The sequence below is a fragment of the Callithrix jacchus genome, chromosome 12 (genome assembly GCF_049354715.1).
Source record: "Callithrix jacchus isolate 240 chromosome 12, calJac240_pri, whole genome shotgun sequence".
Taxonomy (NCBI): domain Eukaryota; kingdom Metazoa; phylum Chordata; class Mammalia; order Primates; family Cebidae; genus Callithrix; species Callithrix jacchus.
The window spans coordinates 6,080,246-6,098,227 of record NC_133513.1 but is presented as its reverse complement, the minus strand read 5'-3'; the positions used below and the strand labels follow the sequence as shown (position 1 = coordinate 6,098,227).

The 17,982-nt window shown below is 50.3% G+C and overlaps 1 protein-coding gene across 5 annotated transcripts in view; it reads left to right on the top strand.

Moving 5' to 3' along the window:
* Positions 1-17,341, top strand: part of ADCY9 (adenylate cyclase 9) — a 161,144-nt gene extending 143,803 nt beyond the window's left edge. For all 5 annotated transcript variants that reach the window (XM_035266797.3, XM_035266794.3, XM_035266798.3 and 2 more), the window contains 4 exons: positions 3,061-3,220; positions 3,698-3,846; positions 6,715-6,756; positions 13,110-17,341. In XM_035266797.3, coding sequence (XP_035122688.3) covers positions 3,061-3,220; positions 3,698-3,846; positions 6,715-6,756; positions 13,110-14,301 — 1,543 coding nt within the window. In that variant the 3' untranslated portion in view covers positions 14,302-17,341. The remainder of the gene's footprint in view (positions 1-3,060; positions 3,221-3,697; positions 3,847-6,714; positions 6,757-13,109) is intronic.
* The last annotated feature ends 641 nt before the right edge of the window (positions 17,342-17,982 follow it).

The window sequence follows — 17,982 nt, the reverse complement described above, 5'->3', positions numbered from 1 at the left end:
TTTCATGGCCCTGTCACCTTCAACAGGACAGCTGCCTTCCTAGCTGAGCCCCACTAGCAACTGCCCTCAGGAGCTGGGCTTCAAACAGACCGACGGAGGCAGCCCTGACCTTGAGCTTCTGCTGCCCTTACCCAACATCCCAGGGCAGAAAAGAACCGCTTGGGGTCTGGCCCGAGGCTCCAGAAAGCTGGCTTTTTCCATCTGGGGTGGGCAGGCTGGATTCCTGCCTCCTGCTTCCCAACCACACTGTACGCAGGACGCTTTCAGCTTCTGCTGAGGCTGCCATGGGCCATGCCCTTCTCTATAGCATGTGCTCACTGTTTCCCAGAACTCCACAAAGGCTCATGCCCCAGCACCCACAGTGAGCAGCCCTCTCCCTGGCACAGCCTCCCCTCCTGCCTCAATGCCCTCCTGTGCTTCTGGGGACCCCTCCCAAAGGAGCTGTCACACACAAGCCCTTCCAGGGTCTGCTTCCCCAAAACCCAAACTAGTCATCCTCAGGCCCTGGTTGGTTGGTTTTTCCTCTTTAAAAAGATCAGCATGGTGGCTCAGGCCTGTAATCTCAGCACTCTGGAAATCTGGGGTCAGGAGTTTGAAACCATCCTAGCCAACATGGTGAAACCCCACCTCTACTAAAAGTACAAAAATTAGCTGGGCGTGATGACAGGCGCCTGTAGTCCCAGCTACTCTGGAGACTGAGGCAGGAGAATCGCTTGAAACCAGGAAGTAGAAGTTGCAGTGAGCTGAGATTGCACCACTGCGTTCCAGCCTGGGTGACAGAGCAAAACTCCATCTCCAAAATGAAAGAAAGGGATCAGCTTTATTGTAATATGCTTTACAATATTACAGACTCACTCATTCAAGTCGACAACTCCGTGATTTTTAGTATGTAAAGAGTTGTGCAAATATCACCGGGCACCTCCATCACCCCAAAAACAAACCTGTCCCTATGCACAGTCACTCCCCCAGATCCGCCCTCCCTGGCCTGCCCCAGGTCTTCCTCTAATGCCTGTGCCTGTAGCCTCTTGAGGGCTCCCAGCATTGTCTCCACACCTTTTTACTCTTGCCCTTCAGCCATTACTCCCTGCTTCTTCAGGCCCAGTTCTAAAGCGTTGAGGCCAACCCGGTCTACACTGCCCAGGGCCGGGACGAGGTGTGCTGGGCCTGCCTGGATGGACACACTCCCCAGGCGTCTGGTGGGATTTGGTTCCATTTACCAGGAATCATCAGGCCTAGGAGACGTCCAGATCCTGAAAGTCTGCCCTGGCCCCCTGAGGGACATCTTGAGAACCCCAGCTTGATGAGAGCCTGCTTGTGGGGTTTATGGGCGCCCTGTCCCTTTTCTGCACAGGAGGGAAGCCAAGCGCCTTCTCAGGGACCAGCCCAGGCCCCGCCTGCTGCCTCCAGGAGGCTTCCTGCATCTCCCCCACTGCTTTGCCCCCCGGCAGGCATCAGGATGGCACTGAGGACGGCAGTTCTTGTTCTCAGATCCCTGCTGTCTCGAGGACCAGCGTGAAGGCCCCCCCACCCCACATCTTTCCTGCTCCTGGCTGGGAACTGGGTTCTGTCTGTCCTCCCTCCTAGGGCCTCTATTCTGCATATTTGTGGTTATTCTTGGAAATACTCCAAAGCCTTCATTATCCTTTAAATATCAGGAAGCCAGGGCTGTCCAGGGCCCTGAACGGGTGAGGCTGTGCCGGAGTCCATGCGGCGAGTGGCTGGAGAGTCAGCCCTTCCTCACCTGGCCACAGGACACAGCCAGGTGGTGGAAACGCTGTAGGTGTTGAGGTCCGAAGGCCGGGCCACCGAAGTGCATGTGGGGTTGGGGGGCTTTGTGCTGTTGAGTCACAGCAGCAGCCTCAGCCCCTCCTGAGGCAGGGACATCAGGCCCGTCCCCAGCTCCCTGGCAGCAAGCTTGAGAAAAGGACTATCTCCCTACAAGGACCCCACACTCTCCTCACCTCCCCACGTGGGCCCCCCATGGCCCAGGGGTCCCCAGGCTCAGCCAAGACCTGTTCCTGCTCCTCACAGCGGTTCTCGGCCCACATGCTCAGCTCCTCTATACAGAGCTTTTTATTTCGTCAGCCTCACACTCCTGAAACGGAGCCCGCCTAAACACACCTGCAGGAGTCAGTGACTGCCGTCACTCGTCAGGACAAACAGGAAGCCTTTTAAAATGAAATGCGTGGCTGCCCTTCATGTACAACAGGGCTCCGCTGCCTGGGGAGTCCTGAAGCCGCCAGCCTCACACACGCACTGTGAATGCGACAGCCCAGACGCAGACAGCACACGTGTGCAGGTTTGGTGGTCCCAGTGCCACGAGCCGGGTTCAGCCTGTGATTTGATTTTCTGAACCACTGGGCAGGCCTCAGCGATGCCCCAAACACCATAGAGATCACCGTCACTCAGTTTGCACAGGGGCCGTGCGCCGGGAAAGTCCAGTGTGTGTGAGCGCCACCGCAGAGCACTCTCTGTCTGTGGATGGGACACAGGTTCTGGGCTAAGATGCTGTCAGCAGCCTTCCATCTTTGTGAGTGCCCAGGGGCGTGGCTGCTGTGCGGGGTGTAGGGCAGAACCTCCCCGGTGACACCCACCCACATGCAGGAGGCCTCCGTCCCTGGCATCTGCCCACCAGCACCCCTCCTGCTGTGACAACTGCACGGGCTTCACAGAACTCCAAGTGCCCTCAAAACTGCCCCCTGTCAAGACCTCCTGCCCCAGAAGCCAATGGGAGCAGGTGACGGCAGCATGGTGGCTCCCAGACTCGGGGCCTGTGATACTCTCACTTACTCCCTGAGACTAGCAAAGCATGTGCTTTTCACAAGCAAATTTTATAAGAACGCAACCTGTGACCCTACAACCAGGTGCAGTGAGTTAAGCCCGGCTTCCTTGCCTTCCACCAAAAGTGAGGGAGGTGGATCCCCCCGCACCTGCTTCCAAGCCCATCCTGGTGCAGCGAGGGAGAGAGCGGAGGGGAGTGCTGGCTTCAGTCTCATGCCGTCTCCAGGCGGATGACCCACCCCGGGCCCCGTTGCCCCTGCTAACCCCGCCCTCTTGCAGGATGGTGTTCTTCCTGGAGGACGTCATGGCTTGCACCAAGCGCCTGCTGGAGTGGGTCGCCGGCTGGTTGCCGCGTCACTGCATCGGGGCCATCCTGGTGTCGCTCCCTGCCCTGGCCGTCTACTCCCACGTCACCTCCGAATTTGAGACAAACGTACATGTAAGTAAAGGCTCAGCTGTTTTATTTCCATGTTCTCCTGATTACCTGATCCCTCTCTCTAAATCACTTGGGATAGCCATTTACAAATAAACCCTTTGGCCGAGCATGGTGGCTTACAACTTCATCTCAGCACTTTGGGGGGCTGAGGCAGGTGGATCATGAGGTCAAGAGATCGAGACCAGCCTGGCCAACATGGGGAAACTCCGTCTCTACTAAAAATACAAAAATTAGCCAGGCGTGGTGGCGGGCACCTGTAGTCCCAGCTACTTGTGAGGCTGAAGCAGGAGAATCATTTTAACCCATGAGGCAGAGGTTGCAGTGAGCTGAGATAGTGCCACTGCACTCCAGCCTGAGCAACTCTGTCTCAAAAACAAAAAAAAGAAACATGGATCAGTGGTGAGTGTTTTGGAGGCCTGGGTGTGTGAGCGGGGTGGGGGCGGTGGGGCCGGCAGCCATCCTAACCCTTCCCTCTTGCAGTTCCCGGTGTTCACAGGCTCAGCCGCGCTGATCGCCGTCGTGCACTACTGTAACTTCTGCCAGCTCAGCTCTTGGATGAGGTCCTCCCTTGCCACCGTCGTGGGGGCCGGGCCGCTGCTCCTGCTCTATGCCTCCCTGTGCCCAGACAGGTACGTGGCCAGCACTGTGTGGGCACCTGGGTGCGGGGCCACCATGCCTGAGCTCGCTTAGGGGTTGGCTCCGTTTGCACACTGTTCCTCATGCCTCGATAGAGTTGTTTCCCATCATGACCAAAAATCACTCTCAACACACATCATGTCAAAGAGCTAATGAGATGCCCTCGGCGTAATATGCAAAAGAAAGAAAAAGAGTGTTATTTAGAACAGCCCTCTGAACATTTGAATGTAGATATCCTGGAAGGCATCATGCAGCAGTCACAGACTTGAGGTGACTTCTGATGAATGGACTGGAATCTAAGAAAGTAGGACCTGAAGGATTTCATAGAAGACAGTCAAGGCCGTGAAAGGGCGGAGGTGCAGGTGGACGCGAAGGCGGAGAGGAAGCTGGTGCTGACCGTCCTTGAGTAGGGTAGGGCTCATGATCCAGGACAGGTCACGGCCTGGAAGGAGGAGGGCAAGACGTAGGATGATCTTGCAAGTGACCTGGGCCTTATTTCTAAATATTATGTCAGCCCAGGCATGGTGGCTTCCACCTGTTAATTCTAGCACTTTGGGAAGCTGAGGCAAGCGGACCACCTGAGGTCAGGAGTTCAAGACCAGCCTGGCCAACACAGTAAAACCCGCCTCTACTAAAAATACAAATATTAGCCAGGCATGGTAGCATGCACCTGTAATCCCAGCTACTCGGGAGGCTGAGGCAGAAGAACCGCTTGAACGCAGGAGGCTAAGGCAGGAGAACCGCTTAACCTGGGAGGGGGAGGTTGCAGTGAGCTGCACTCCAGCCTGGGTGACAGTGAGATTCTGTCTCAAAAAAAAAAAAAAAGTAAATAATAAATAAAATAAATACTGTCAAAATAATTCCCCATGTGACGCCATGACACAGAGCATCCATGACCGGTCACGGGACACAGGTCTTTTATTTTGAAATCCTCTATATACCGAGGAGGATGTTGGCCTTCGAAACTGTATCGCTGATAGGTGCCAAGGAAAGATGGCACAGACATAGAAACAGCAGTCAGGGAGGCCGGTGGACCTCAGGGGATAAGCCCGCTCTCATCATTATGCTATAAACAATGTAAAAACATACAGGATGGCAGTGATGGGTGCTATATTTAAAATATTTGCTATTAGTGGCCAGGCATAGTGGCTCACACCTATAATTCCAGCACTTTGGGAGGCCAAGGCAGGTGAATCACGAGGTCAGGAGTTCAAGATCTGCCTGGCGAGCATGGTGAAACCCGTCTCTACTGAAAATACAAACATTAGCTGGGCATGTTGGCGGGCACCTGTAGTCCCAGCTATTCAGGAGGCTGAAGCAGGAGAACTGCTTTAACCCAGGAGATGGAGGTCGCTGTAAGTCGCGGTCACGCCATTGCACTCCAGCCTGGGTGACAGAGCAAGACTCTCTATCTCTCTCTCCATATATATATGTTGGCCATTAGTGACATCCAGTGAGATCCCTGTCTTTCGTGTGTTTCACTAACTGAATAATGTTTGGTTCTTGATTTGTTAAAAATAAGTCCCAAATTGCCTATTGCACATTTGCAACTGGCTTCAGGGTAGTTGAAGCCTTTTCAACTAAATACGTTGTTGGAAATACGTAATGCCTTGGCTAGCAGAATGTAAGCAGTGAACAGTTCATGCAAATATTTGTAATATCTTAAACCCGTTAAACTTCCATTCGTGTAATAAACTTCTCCCAAATTCTGGGCTTTTTCTATAACTGCTTCTGAAAGTATTTCACTATTAGTGTGTATTGAAAAAATGCCTGCTTACAATTACAGAGGGTTTAGGTGTGCAGAATATTTTAGAGTCACGTTGGGACATTTCTTCCTGGTCCTTGCAGGAGAGCTAACATTCTGATTCCCTAAGTTATTAAGAGAGCCAGAGGGGTCAGGAGTTTGAGACCAGCCTGGCCAGTATGGTGAAACCCCATCTCTACTAAAAATACAAAAAAATTAGCCAGGCATGGTGGCACATGCTTGTAATCCCAGTTACTTGGGAGTCTGAGGCAGGAGAATTGCTGGAAGCCAGGAGGCAGAAGTTTCAGTGAGCTGAGATCCTGCCACTGCACACCAGCCTGGGTGACAGAGCAAGATTCCCGTCTCAAGAAGATAAAAGAAATACAGCAAACTGCTTTTTTTTTTTTTTTGAGATGGAGTTTCGCTCTTGTTACCCAGACTGGAGTGCAATGGCGGGATCTCGGCTCACCACAACCTCCGCCTCCTGGGTTCAGGCAATTCTCCTGTCTCAGCCTCCTGAGTAGCTGGGATTACAAGCACGCGCCACCATGCCCAGCTAATTTTTTGTATTTTTAGTAGAGACGGGGTTTCACCATGTTGACCAGGATGGTCTCAATCTCCTGACTTCGTGATCCACCCGCCTCGGCCTCCCAAAGTGCTGGGATTAGATCCGTCACAGTTCCCTCATCAGACATTCACAGGGACCTTTAGTCGTGGCTGCGGGGCTTTTCCACCTGGAGCTGGACAGCCACAGTGATGAAGGACCCCTCCATCACCTTTGCTCTCAGAGTTCAAATAGCAGATCTGGGGTAGGGATGGTGGGTGAAGTTCTCAGCTCAGAACTCCTCCATCCACGTGAGACCCTCGGAGTCCCTAATCCCATCACGGCTGCTAAGCCTCACCAGGAGGATGCGGGTGGTACACAAAGACAGAAACTCAACTTTTCCAAGGGAACTGCCCCCAGCATTGAGAGACACAGACGTGAAGGAAAAGGTAGAAGCAGGTGTCTCAGCCACGTCCACAAAAGGAGCATGGTTTGCTCGACCCTTTTCAGGTTGCCTTGCAGAGTGCCTTCTTTGCTCTTTATAATAATACTTTTTCTGCATTTTAATTTCAGTTCTGTATTAACTTCGCCCCTTGACGCCGTACAGAATTTCAGGTAAGCTTTTAATGCTGCGCCTCTGTCTGAATAAATGATAGTGATTTTCTTACCCCGCTCGTTTCTAAGCTTCCTGAAAACAGCAGGGTCTGGAATAAAATGAACAGCATGTCTGTCCTCATAATAGGAAGTGGAAAATGCCTGCTTGCTAGAATACATCACAGCTGTAACGTCTCATCGGGAAGATAAAATTATTTTCATTTTATTAAGACAGATAAAAGTCATTGTAATTTTCTGTAAGACTTTAGCGTGTAACAAAGGAAATCTCACAAATCAAAGGAAAAAGTTATTCTGTAAAATGTTTTAAATAACTGACTTTGAAATCCACAGTACTCAGTCTTGGACCCTTGCTCTACGATAAATATCACAATAAATTCTAAATAAATTCAAGAGTCAGAAATAAAGATTAAACCATGTAAGGTCTAGAAAAAGTAGAAGTTAATCATTTTCAAGCCTCTAAGACTGAGATAACCCTCCAGGCTTACAAATAATAAATAGAACCACAAAGAAAAGATGGGCAAATTAGAGAGGAAGGGAGGGAAAATCAAAGCAGACAGGAAAAGGAAAAGACTGGACTCGACGACTCACGCCCGTAATCCCAGCACTTTAGGGGGCCAAGGCGGGAAGCTTACACGAGCCCAGAGCTCTAGGCCAGCCTGGTCAACGTAGTGAAATCCTGTTTCTGCAAAACATTTAAAAAATTAGCCAGGTGCAGTGGTACGCATCTATAGTTGTAGCTGCGCGGGAAGCTAAGGTGGGCTTGAGGCCAGGAATTCGAGGCTGCAGTGAGCTGTGATGGTGCCAGTGCACCGCATCCTGGATGTCACAGTGAGACTGTGTCTCAAAAAAAGAAAAAAATGCCCAGGCATAGTGACTCACGCCTGTAATCCCAGTGCTTTGGGAGGCTGAGGTGAGTAGATTACGAGGTCAGGAGTTCGAGACCAGCCTGGCCAACGTGGTGAAACCCCATCTCTACTAAAAATACAAAAATTAATCAGGCATGGTGGCAGGTGCCTTAATTCCAGCTACTTGGGAGCCTGAGGCAGGAGAATTGCTAGAACCTAGGAGGCGGAGATGCGGTGAGCCACGATCGCACCATTGCACTCCAGGCTGGGGGACAGAGCGCGACTCTATTCCAAAAAAAAAGAAAGAAATTCCTCTTTTTGAAACGGACCTTTGCTGTTTGGATTTAGGAATAGGATCAGCCCTTTGCTCCTCGGTATTAGAATAGGAAACACAGGTTATAGCTGGAAAGTCGCCCTCTTACCTGTTGGTTAGATACCTTCTGGTGCAAGGCAGCCCCCTTGGCTTCTGAGTGCACATGCTGCATATAATGACTTTTCTTCCTTTGAAGCAAAGGTGAAAAGCACACGGTGTGCTCTGCTTCCCTCTCCCTCTGGCACTAGCCCACGGCTGCTGTTCCTTCTCTGCCCGGAGGGGCCTGGCCTGTGCCCATCTCCAGAGTCAGCCGTGCCATTGGCTGCGGCTCCAGCAGATCAGAGTGAGTTGCACAGGCAATAACCATTGAGAATCCCAGATACAGGCTCCTGTTTCCACCGCAGAGACTGGAAACACTCCCCTGACGTAACGGGGATGTTGGACCTTGGTGGCATCCGCTCATAAGGGGGAACTGTTCGCGGTGTCCACTTTGAGAAACCAAAAGAAAGGTCAGCTCCTAACCCAATGAGATGGGCTCACAAACCTTCCCCCAGTCCACATTCTCTTCCTACTCTATTTAAAAACCAGTTAGAGGGCTCAAGGAGCGGGACATACCTACGCTTGACTCATTGTAACAAATGGTTACTTTACTCACTCAGTACCTGAGACGTAGGACATGTCATGTCATTTGTTTCAATAACAGTTTGCGAAATGAGTCAGGGAAGCACAGGGTGTCTCCCCACGGGGGACTCTTGGTTCCTGGTCATAGGCACTGAGTCATAGAAACTGCCCCAGAGCTCCCAAGACCAGCTCAGGGTGGACTCTGGACTCCGCAATCGGCTCTCTTACGGCTGTGATTTGTTACAGCTAAAAAGACAGAAAGCAGAGTCAGCAAAGGGAAGGGCGCGTGAATTGACTTTGGAGGAAGCCAGCACCAGCTTCCAGGAGTCCCCTCCTGTGGAGTCACAGGGGATGGGCTTAATTCCTCCAGCCCACTTGTAACATGCAGTCTACCAGGGAAGCTCGTTAGAGACTCGGCATCCAGAGTGGCATTAGGGGCTGTTCAGGTCGGCCGCCTCTTCCTAGCGCATGCCTAAATTCCAGACCTCCAGCAGGGAAGCGGATATTGGGCATAAACCTCCTCCTTTACACAGCGTAGGCATCTGAGCCGTCTTACCAAGGAATGGTGGGAATCCTCCCCGAATCCCAGCTCCACGGTGCCAGCCAGCTCACATTGGCAGGCAGGCCTTTCCAAGGACAGCAGTCTTAGACCGAAAGGGAGGTTGCCAGTCCCTCTTCACAGCTTATACTCAAGGAAGCCGAGAGCCAGAAAGACGGCATGGCCTGCCCAAGATTCCAGAACTCCCCCGCAGTTCCACCAGGACAGGCCCAGGGGTTCTCTGTTCCACGGCCAGGGCTTTTGGGGTTGCACTTCACAGAGGACCATGACAGCCACATAGGTCAAGCTCGTTATTTTTTAATATCCTAAGTCAAAGTTAGTAAAACCAACACTTTGATTAAAGAATTGAGCTTTTGGCCGGACGTGGTGTCTTGGCCTTTAATCCCAGCACTTTGGGAGGCCAAGGCAGGTGGATCATGTAAGGCTGGGAGCTTGAGACCAGCGTGGCCAACATGGTGAAACCCTGTCTCTACTAAAAATGTAAAAATTATCTAGGCACAGTGGCTTATGCCTGTAGTCCCAGCTACTCGGGAGGCTGAGGCAGGAGAATCGCTTGAACCTGGGAAGCAGAGGTTGCTGTGAGCCAAGGTCACGCCACTGCACTTCAGCCTGGGCGACAGAGCGAGACCTCTATCTCAAAAAAAAAAGGAATTGACATAGCTAATGACTGCCCCTTGGAAAATTTCATATTTCCTGGTTCAAATTTCATATTTCCTGTGTTTGTGACGAGGGACCTTGACAGACGCAACAAGGCTAAACTTTACAGCACTTCTAGAGGTACTGAATAGGAAGTAAAGAAACCAAGAAAATAAAAAGAGGAATAAACTGCAATAGTATGGGCTTTTGAGTAGTGTAATTAATATTGATACCTGGTATAGAAGTAGAAAAAAAATGATCAAACAGAAGGTTGAGGAATAGTATTTGAAGGCTCCTTCTAACCCTACCAATTTAACCTCATCATCATTCAAAGACGGCTCTGCCACTGTTGGCATAAATCTTCCTTTTCAATCCACAGGCTTGGTCTCTGCTGGTCCTAGTGACACCCACTGGGATATGAAATCAAAAATCCAAAAAGAATTCTAGAGGGCCTTAGAGGCATAAGGAAAAAAACAAGGATCATTTAGAGCTTGTCTAAATGTTTAGGCTCTAAAACAGAGGTGAGGTCTAAGATATTGGGATTTTTAAAATCCTTTGGTAGGATAAGAATTAGGTCCCTTCTAATATTCTATAGGAAGCATGAGTGAAGATTGGAATAACTTAATTTAAAAAAAAAAAAAAAAAGGAATTGAGCTTTGGCCAGGCATGGTGGCTCATGCCTGTAATCCCAGCAGTTTAGGAGACCAAGGCAGGCAGATTGTTCAAGCTCAGGAGTTCAAGATCAGCTTGGGTAACATGCGAGGCCCCATCTCTAAAAGAAAAAGAATTGATCTTCAGTGTCACGGAGCTGTCCAAACTGAGGACTTGCCAGTTGGACATATAATTATTTAGTGACCAAGCCCTTTATTATGTAAAATCAAGTGGCCTACTCTGCATGGGAGGAATACATCAGGGCACAGCATTTACATGAGCAGAACAGTCAGTGTGTTGCAAAAAAGAAAAAGACTAGGAGGAAATTCAACAAATGTTAAGAGTGATTGCCTCTGGCTGGCAGGATGATGGATGAATCTTTTTTTTTTCTGTCTGCTTTTTTCCTTCATTTCCTATGATGAGTATGTAGTATTTTTTAATGGAAAAAAATGTATTCCAGCACGTTGGGGAGGCAGAGGCAGAATTGTTCGAACCTAGGAGTTTGAGACCACCCTGGGCAACATAGTAAGACCTCATCTCTACACAAAGTTCAAAAAATTAGCCAGGTGTGCTGATGCCTGCCTGTAGCCCCAGCTAATCTGGCAGCTGATGCAGGAGGATTGCTTTAGTCTGGGAGGTCAAGACTGCAGTGAGCTAGGATCGTGCCACCGCACTCCAGCCTGGGTAACAAAGACCCGGTCTCTTAAAAAAAAAAAAAAAAAAAAACAGTATATTTTCAAAACAAACTTTAAGAAATTGTGCTACTCGGCTGGCCATGGTGGCTCACCCCTATAATCCCAGCACTTTGGGAGGCCAAGGTGGGCAGATCACTTGAAGTCAGGAGTTTGAGACCAGCCCAGCCAACATGGTGAAACCCTGTGTCTACCAAAAAATACAAAAGTTAGCTGGGTGTGGTGGTGCGCACAACTCAGGAAGCTGGGGCACGAGAATTGGCGGAGGTTGCAGTGAGCTAAGATTGCAGCACTGCACTGCAGCCTGGGAGAGAGAGAGGGAGAGAAGGAGGAGGGAGGGAGGAGGGAGGGAGAGAGAGAGGGAGAGAGGGAGGAGGGAGGGAAGGAAGGAGATAGGAGAGAGAAGAAAGAAAGAAAAGGAAGGAACTGTGCTAATCTGCAACCCTCTGACCAATTAATTCAGCCTGGTATAAAGGCAATTTGGAAATTTCTAAAGAAATTCTAAATGTGCAATATTTAAAATGACTTAGCACTTCCACACTCAAAGATAGGGGGAGAAGAATATTCCCTGCATTGTTGTTTGTGGTTGGATAAGACAGACCCAGGCCCAGTTCCATCCGGAGGAATCTGGTTAAATTACGGGCTATCTATGTGCTAGAACACGGCACAACCATGAGAAAATCACAGCACTGGCTAAAATGTTAACATTGTCCTGTGTGACTTGGGCGAAACAGAACTAACCCAGAATGGGGGGAAATGGTGTCTTGTCAAACTTTTTTATACAGGTAGAGAGTACAGAACTTACAAAAGCTATTTGTAAAGGACAGGTTTGTTGGATTAGAAATCTAAGAACCAAATATATTAGAGAATGTTAAATTTCTTCAGTATGATGGTGATATTGTAGTTACATAGGGAAATATCCTTATTCTTAGGAGATGTATACTAAAATATTTAAAGTGTCATGTCAGCAACTTACTTTCAAAATGTTCAGCAAAAAGCCAGGTGCAATTGCTCACGCCTGTAATCCCAGCACTTTGGGAGGCCACGGTGGGCAGGTCACTTGAGGTCAGGAGTTTGAGATCAGCCTGGCCAACATGGTGAGACCCTGTTTCTACTAAAATACAAAAATTAGCTGGGCATGGTGACACATTCCTATAGTCCCAGCTACTCAGGAGGCTGAGACAGGAGGATCGCTTGAACTCAGGAAGCAAAGGTTGCAGTCAGCCAAGATCGCACCACTGCACTCCAGCCTGGGCAACAGAGCAAGACTCAATCTATAAAAAAAAAAAAAAAAAAAAAAAAAAAAAAAAAAAAAAGATGTTAGCCAGGCACAGCTGCTCAACCCTGTAATCCCAGCACTTTGGGAGGCCAAGGTGAGAGGATGGCTTGAAGTTAGAAATTCAAGACCATCCTTGGCAACAAGCAAGACCCTATGTCTTCAAACATTTTTTTTTAAATTAGCCAGGTATGGTGGTACATGCCTGTAATCCCAGCTACTTAGGAGGCTAAGTCAGGAGGATCATTTGAGCCCAGGAGTTTGAGGCTTCAGTGAGCCATGATTGTGCCACTGCACTCCAGCCTGGACAACAGAAACAGTGTCTCTTAAAAAAAAAGAGAGAGAGAAAAGAAAAGACTTTTAAAAGAAGCTAAAGACTTGTATTAAAAAAAAAAAAGAAAAGAAAAAAGAATGACCAAGTACTTAGTAAAGAAATCAGTTACAGGGCCAGGCACAGCAGCTCACGCCTATAATTCCAGCACTGTGGGAGGCCAAGGGACGAGGATTGCTTGAGCCCAGGAGTGCAAGACCAGCCTGGGCAATACAGTGAATCTGTTTAACAAAATAAAATAAATCAGTTTCAAAACTCAGTCTTTATCCCTCCACATCTGCAGCCAGCCTAAACCAGGAACGGGCGGCTTGCCAGCTTCAGGTTGTTGACGGCTTGGACTCCACGAAGCTTTGCATAGCTAGCGGGGCTGTTCTGAACTTGGAAGCGCTGAGCAGTAACCTGTCCCTTTCCCGTGTCTTTGCTCTCCAGTTCTGAGAGGAACCCGTGCAATAGCTCGCTGCCGCGTGACCTCCGGCGGCCGGCAAGCCTCATCGGCCAGGAGGTGGTTCTCGTCTTCTTTCTCCTGCTCTTGTTGGTCTGGTTCCTGAACCGCGAATTTGAAGTCAGCTACCGCCTCCACTACCATGGGGATGTGGAAGCGGACCTCCACCGCACCAAGATCCAGAGCATGCGGGACCAGGCGGACTGGCTGCTGAGGAACATCATCCCCTACCATGTGGCCGAGCAGCTGAAGGTTTCCCAGACCTACTCCAAGAACCACGACAGCGGAGGGGTGATTTTCGCCAGCATCGTCAACTTCAGCGAGTTCTACGAGGAGAACTACGAGGGTGGCAAGGAGTGCTACCGGGTCCTCAACGAGCTCATCGGGGACTTCGACGAGCTCCTAAGCAAGCCGGACTACAGCAGCATCGAGAAGATCAAGACCATCGGAGCCACGTACATGGCGGCGTCGGGGCTGAACACCGCGCAGGCACAGGACGGCAGCCACCCGCAGGAGCACCTGCAGATCCTGTTCGAGTTCGCCAAGGAGATGATGCGCGTGGTAGACGACTTCAACAACAACATGCTGTGGTTCAACTTCAAGCTCCGCATCGGCTTCAACCACGGGCCCCTCACGGCGGGGGTCATCGGTACCACCAAGCTGCTGTACGACATCTGGGGGGACACCGTCAACATCGCCAGCAGGATGGACACCACCGGCGTGGAGTGCCGCATCCAGGTGAGCGAAGAGAGCTACCGCGTCCTGAGCAAGATGGGCTACGACTTCGACTACAGAGGGACCGTGAACGTCAAGGGGAAAGGCCAGATGAAGACCTACCTGTACCCAAAGTGCACAGACCACGGGGTCATCCCGCAGCACCAGCTGTCCATCTCCCCAGACATCCGCGTCCAGGTGGATGGCAGCATCGGACGGTCTCCCACGGACGAGATTGCCAACCTGGTGCCTTCTGTCCAGTATGCGGACAAGACGTCTCTGGGCTCCAACAGCGGCTCGCAGGCCAAGGATGCTCACCTGTCCCCCAAGAGACCCTGGAAGGAGCCCATCAAAGCAGAAGAAGGGGGTCAGTTTGGCAAAGCCATAGAGAAAGACGACTGTGACGACACGGGCATGGAAGAAGCCAATGAACTCACCAAGCTCAACGTTTCAAAGAGTGTGTGAGGGGCGCCCACCCGCTGCCCGAGGTGCTCTGTTTGTCGAAACACAATAATATTTGTATTTGGCTGTTGTGCTTCCAAAGCGCCACAGTTTCCCTCCCTGGACGTGGTTTTATGTGGTCATTTCAGCCCTAACTTCTGTGTGGATCACAGTTATTCAGGGTTCATTTTCATCCATTTCTTTCCCTTCGCTCCCTTCCCTGGAAACCCCGCCTGCCTCCGGGTCTTCCGTTCAGCACGTGGTGGAGAACAAGTGCCTTCAGGGCTGGCCTCGGCCTGGAGTCTCGGGACAGAGGCCGCCAGTGGAGATCATGGCTTTGGGTATTACTTGACTTTTGGAACAAAAGCTGTGGTTGAGATCTCATTTTTACTGCTTTTTCCCACGGAACACTTTTTGGTTCTCTGGCTAATGCCGTTTTTGAGTTTATTTTGTCTCTGTCTCAGTCACAGTGTTCCCCGGCGACCTGACCTCTCCACGTAAGCACATGCGCACACACACTTGCATTCATGAATCTGATATAAAGTGCCAGTAATCCACCAACGGGGTTCCAAGGGGGCACGTCACAACGGCCCCACCACCCCCACTAATCCACCTGCGCTTTCCCGAGCCGTGGGCCCCGTGGGCTGAGTGGGCCTCACTCCCTGCCCCGAGCAGGTTCAGGGACTCTGCCACATGCATGCAGGCCAAGGCAGCAAACACCAGCCAGGCACAATGCCTCGGGGGTCTCAGAGTCGCCCCTCACCCTGACCCTCCACCCAGGGGTCTTCCAATCAGGAGTCGAGGCATTGGTCCTGGACGCTGACTCATCGGAGGAGAGGGAAACACCAAATAAACATCCAAGGTTGCATTTATTTATTTATATATTTATGCAGAAGCATGTGTGCTCCGGAACGGGATGCTGGGTCCTCAGGGTTGGGGGAAGTAGCCACAGGGGAGGGCAGTTTCTAGGAAGGTGACCAGATGTCTCTTTGTGTTTCGGCCACCTGGGGCTGCCCCCAATCTCCCCACTCCAAGATGGGTCTAAGCAAGACCCCAAAGCACAGCCAGTGCGATTCTGGGGCTGGGGGAGTAGCTGCCCCTGCCACCCACGAGGGCTCCTTCCTGCCGGGGTTCACTCAAAGCCACGGGGGTCTGGGTAGGCAGCCCCAGTGCCATCTTGGCTTCCACAAATCCAAGAAGTTTTTCGGCCCCCTCTTGTGCTTGGGTGGCACAGGGACTGTCTGTGGCAGGATTTAATCAGGGAAGCAAGTTCCAGCCTCTGAGGCGGAGTTCTCAGACCATCCCCCGAGACAGTCATCTGGATGCAGACTCGGGGTCTGTGGGGGGCAGAATCCCAAGGGTGGCACAGGAGACCCAGGGAAGCTCCCTCTGGGCACTCGGCTGCAGGTACTGTCTGCCATCATGTTTTAACGCATTGAGTCTGAAATTTACGTAGAAGTAAACTCGCCCGAGTTGCCGGTTGGATTCGTAGCCACTCTTCCAGGGACCCCCCGGCAATGCCGATGAGGCCCTGGGCACGCTCCTTGTCAGTCTTGCCCCACGTCCCCATGCATTTCGCTTTCTTCTCTTAAATCCCACTGTCTTGTTCTCATGCCCGCATCAGTGCCCATCATCACTCCTCCCCAAAGACATACAGATTGCCCTCTCCAGCATGAAGAAGTCACGATTCTGACCCGCCACCTCTCCAGGGGCCTCGCCCAGGGCAGCCACCCAGCAGGACAGCGGGACCTGGGGTCCCACCGTCCAGGGGGTCCAGGGCAACCCCAGTTGCTGTAAGATTTCCCGTCAGGTGTGACTGTCAGTTTGCTGGTCTTCCAATACCGAAGAAAGGGTGGTTGTGACAATACCTCTTGCTTCTAAAGAATGTAAAAAAAAAAACACCACATATTTTTTTTTTCCTTAAAAAACACTACCTGATGCTTTCCTTGTTCGTGGGGATCGCGATCACATGACGCTCTTTCTGCCATCAGTATTAAGGTGTGTATTTGAATGTCATCCCCTCCTTCCCCTCCAGGCTGTGTAGCTTTGAGGGTCTGGGCGGTTGCTGATGTCCTTGCTGTCTCACTCGGAACGTGCTCGGCAAAGTTCATCTCCGCACAGCCTTCTTCCCCATCAGTCTCTTCCTTCCCCTACCACAAAGGTGTTTGCGAATCCCTCACCCCCGGAACCCATGGAGCTGCAAACTGGAGTCTGGTTCAGGCCCGTGCAGTCTCACCCAGAGCTTAATGTTGTCTTTAAAAACACCCTGAGCCTTCCTAAACAACCAGTGCAGATGCTCTCTCTGGGCCACGAAGCCCCTCGGGTCCTACCTGTCCCCCGCTCCGAAGCATACCTCAGTGTAGAACCACAGAATCTCTGCGGCGGAAACGCCGTGCATCTCCGTCTGTTGGCAGTGAACACACCGTGCTGGAGACGCGGGGTTTCTAAGCAGCTGGCGCGAGTGGCGTTGACAGGATGGGTCGTTCTTCAGGGTGGCAATACCTCTTAGGAACTTAGGACAGGAAGCAATACTTCAGCATTGAATGTGTGTAAATAGTTGCAATTGCTGTTTTCTCCTCAGCCCCAGCTCAGATCAAATTATCTATCCATATATACGGTAAACAAGCACACGCAGTTTTATCCAATGCAAACAAATGTAGAGCATCAGTTATGAAACCCTCAAATAGCTTGAGAGTCCCACAGGCTGTGCCGCACCTGTGACTCCATCCACACTGACGTCACCCGCGGGGGCTGCACCTGCACATTTGCACACGATCAGAGAGCCAAAGGCCGCGTGCTTCCTGTTACATGGGCTGTAATCATTTGTAGTTTCCAAAGACACATCTGCATTTGAATTTCTAGATTTTTGAGGTAAGGAGTTTTGCTTTTTTAATTGGTTGTTTTGAAAATCACACCATGCCTAGAATCTGAAATTGAATCAGCAAGAACCGACTGTCTGCATTTTCCGTATTTCCTTTGATCTGCTCTTTTTAAATTGTTAATTCTAATAATTTCAAAATGCATTCACTGAAGAAATGGACATTAAAATATTCTAAAATCTAAATGTTTGATGCTTGGTATTTTCTTATTGAAAGATCAGCACTGCCTGAGACGAGGGCTGTCCTCCTGGGATCCCTCATGCTCTGCTTTTCCTCCACGACACGACTTCAGAAACAGGGCAGGTAAAACACCCCGTCTGTGTACATGTGACTTTTTAAATTGGATATATTTGCTACAGTTAAGTTGGGTTGAAAAGTATTTATGTTTACACAGAATTTTTTTTGACAATAAAGTTGCGGGACAAGTTCTGCTTGTGAGATTTTTCCCTATGAGGATTTCTAAATAGATTTCTGCAACACCCTAAGAGAAGGAATTGAGGGGGAAAAGTAGGTTTTCTGAAAAGGAAAGAGTTATTGCAGGTGCGTGGATCACTGGGGTCCCGGTGTTTTGGGGACACAAAGCCACTTTAGCCTGTTGAAAGTATAGAGCCTCTTCCCAGAAATACACACATGCCATTTTTTTTTAAAGCCCAAACAGACCACAACACATGCCATTTTCTACACTTTAGGAGTTCACAACCCCAAATCTGAGGCCTAACTAGGGATCTTCTAGGGATTAGAGCCTCTTCCCCTTCAGGGTTCTTCCTGATGAGTTAAATTTTTTTTTTTTTTTTTGAGAAAGAGTCTTACTCTTGACCAGGCTGGA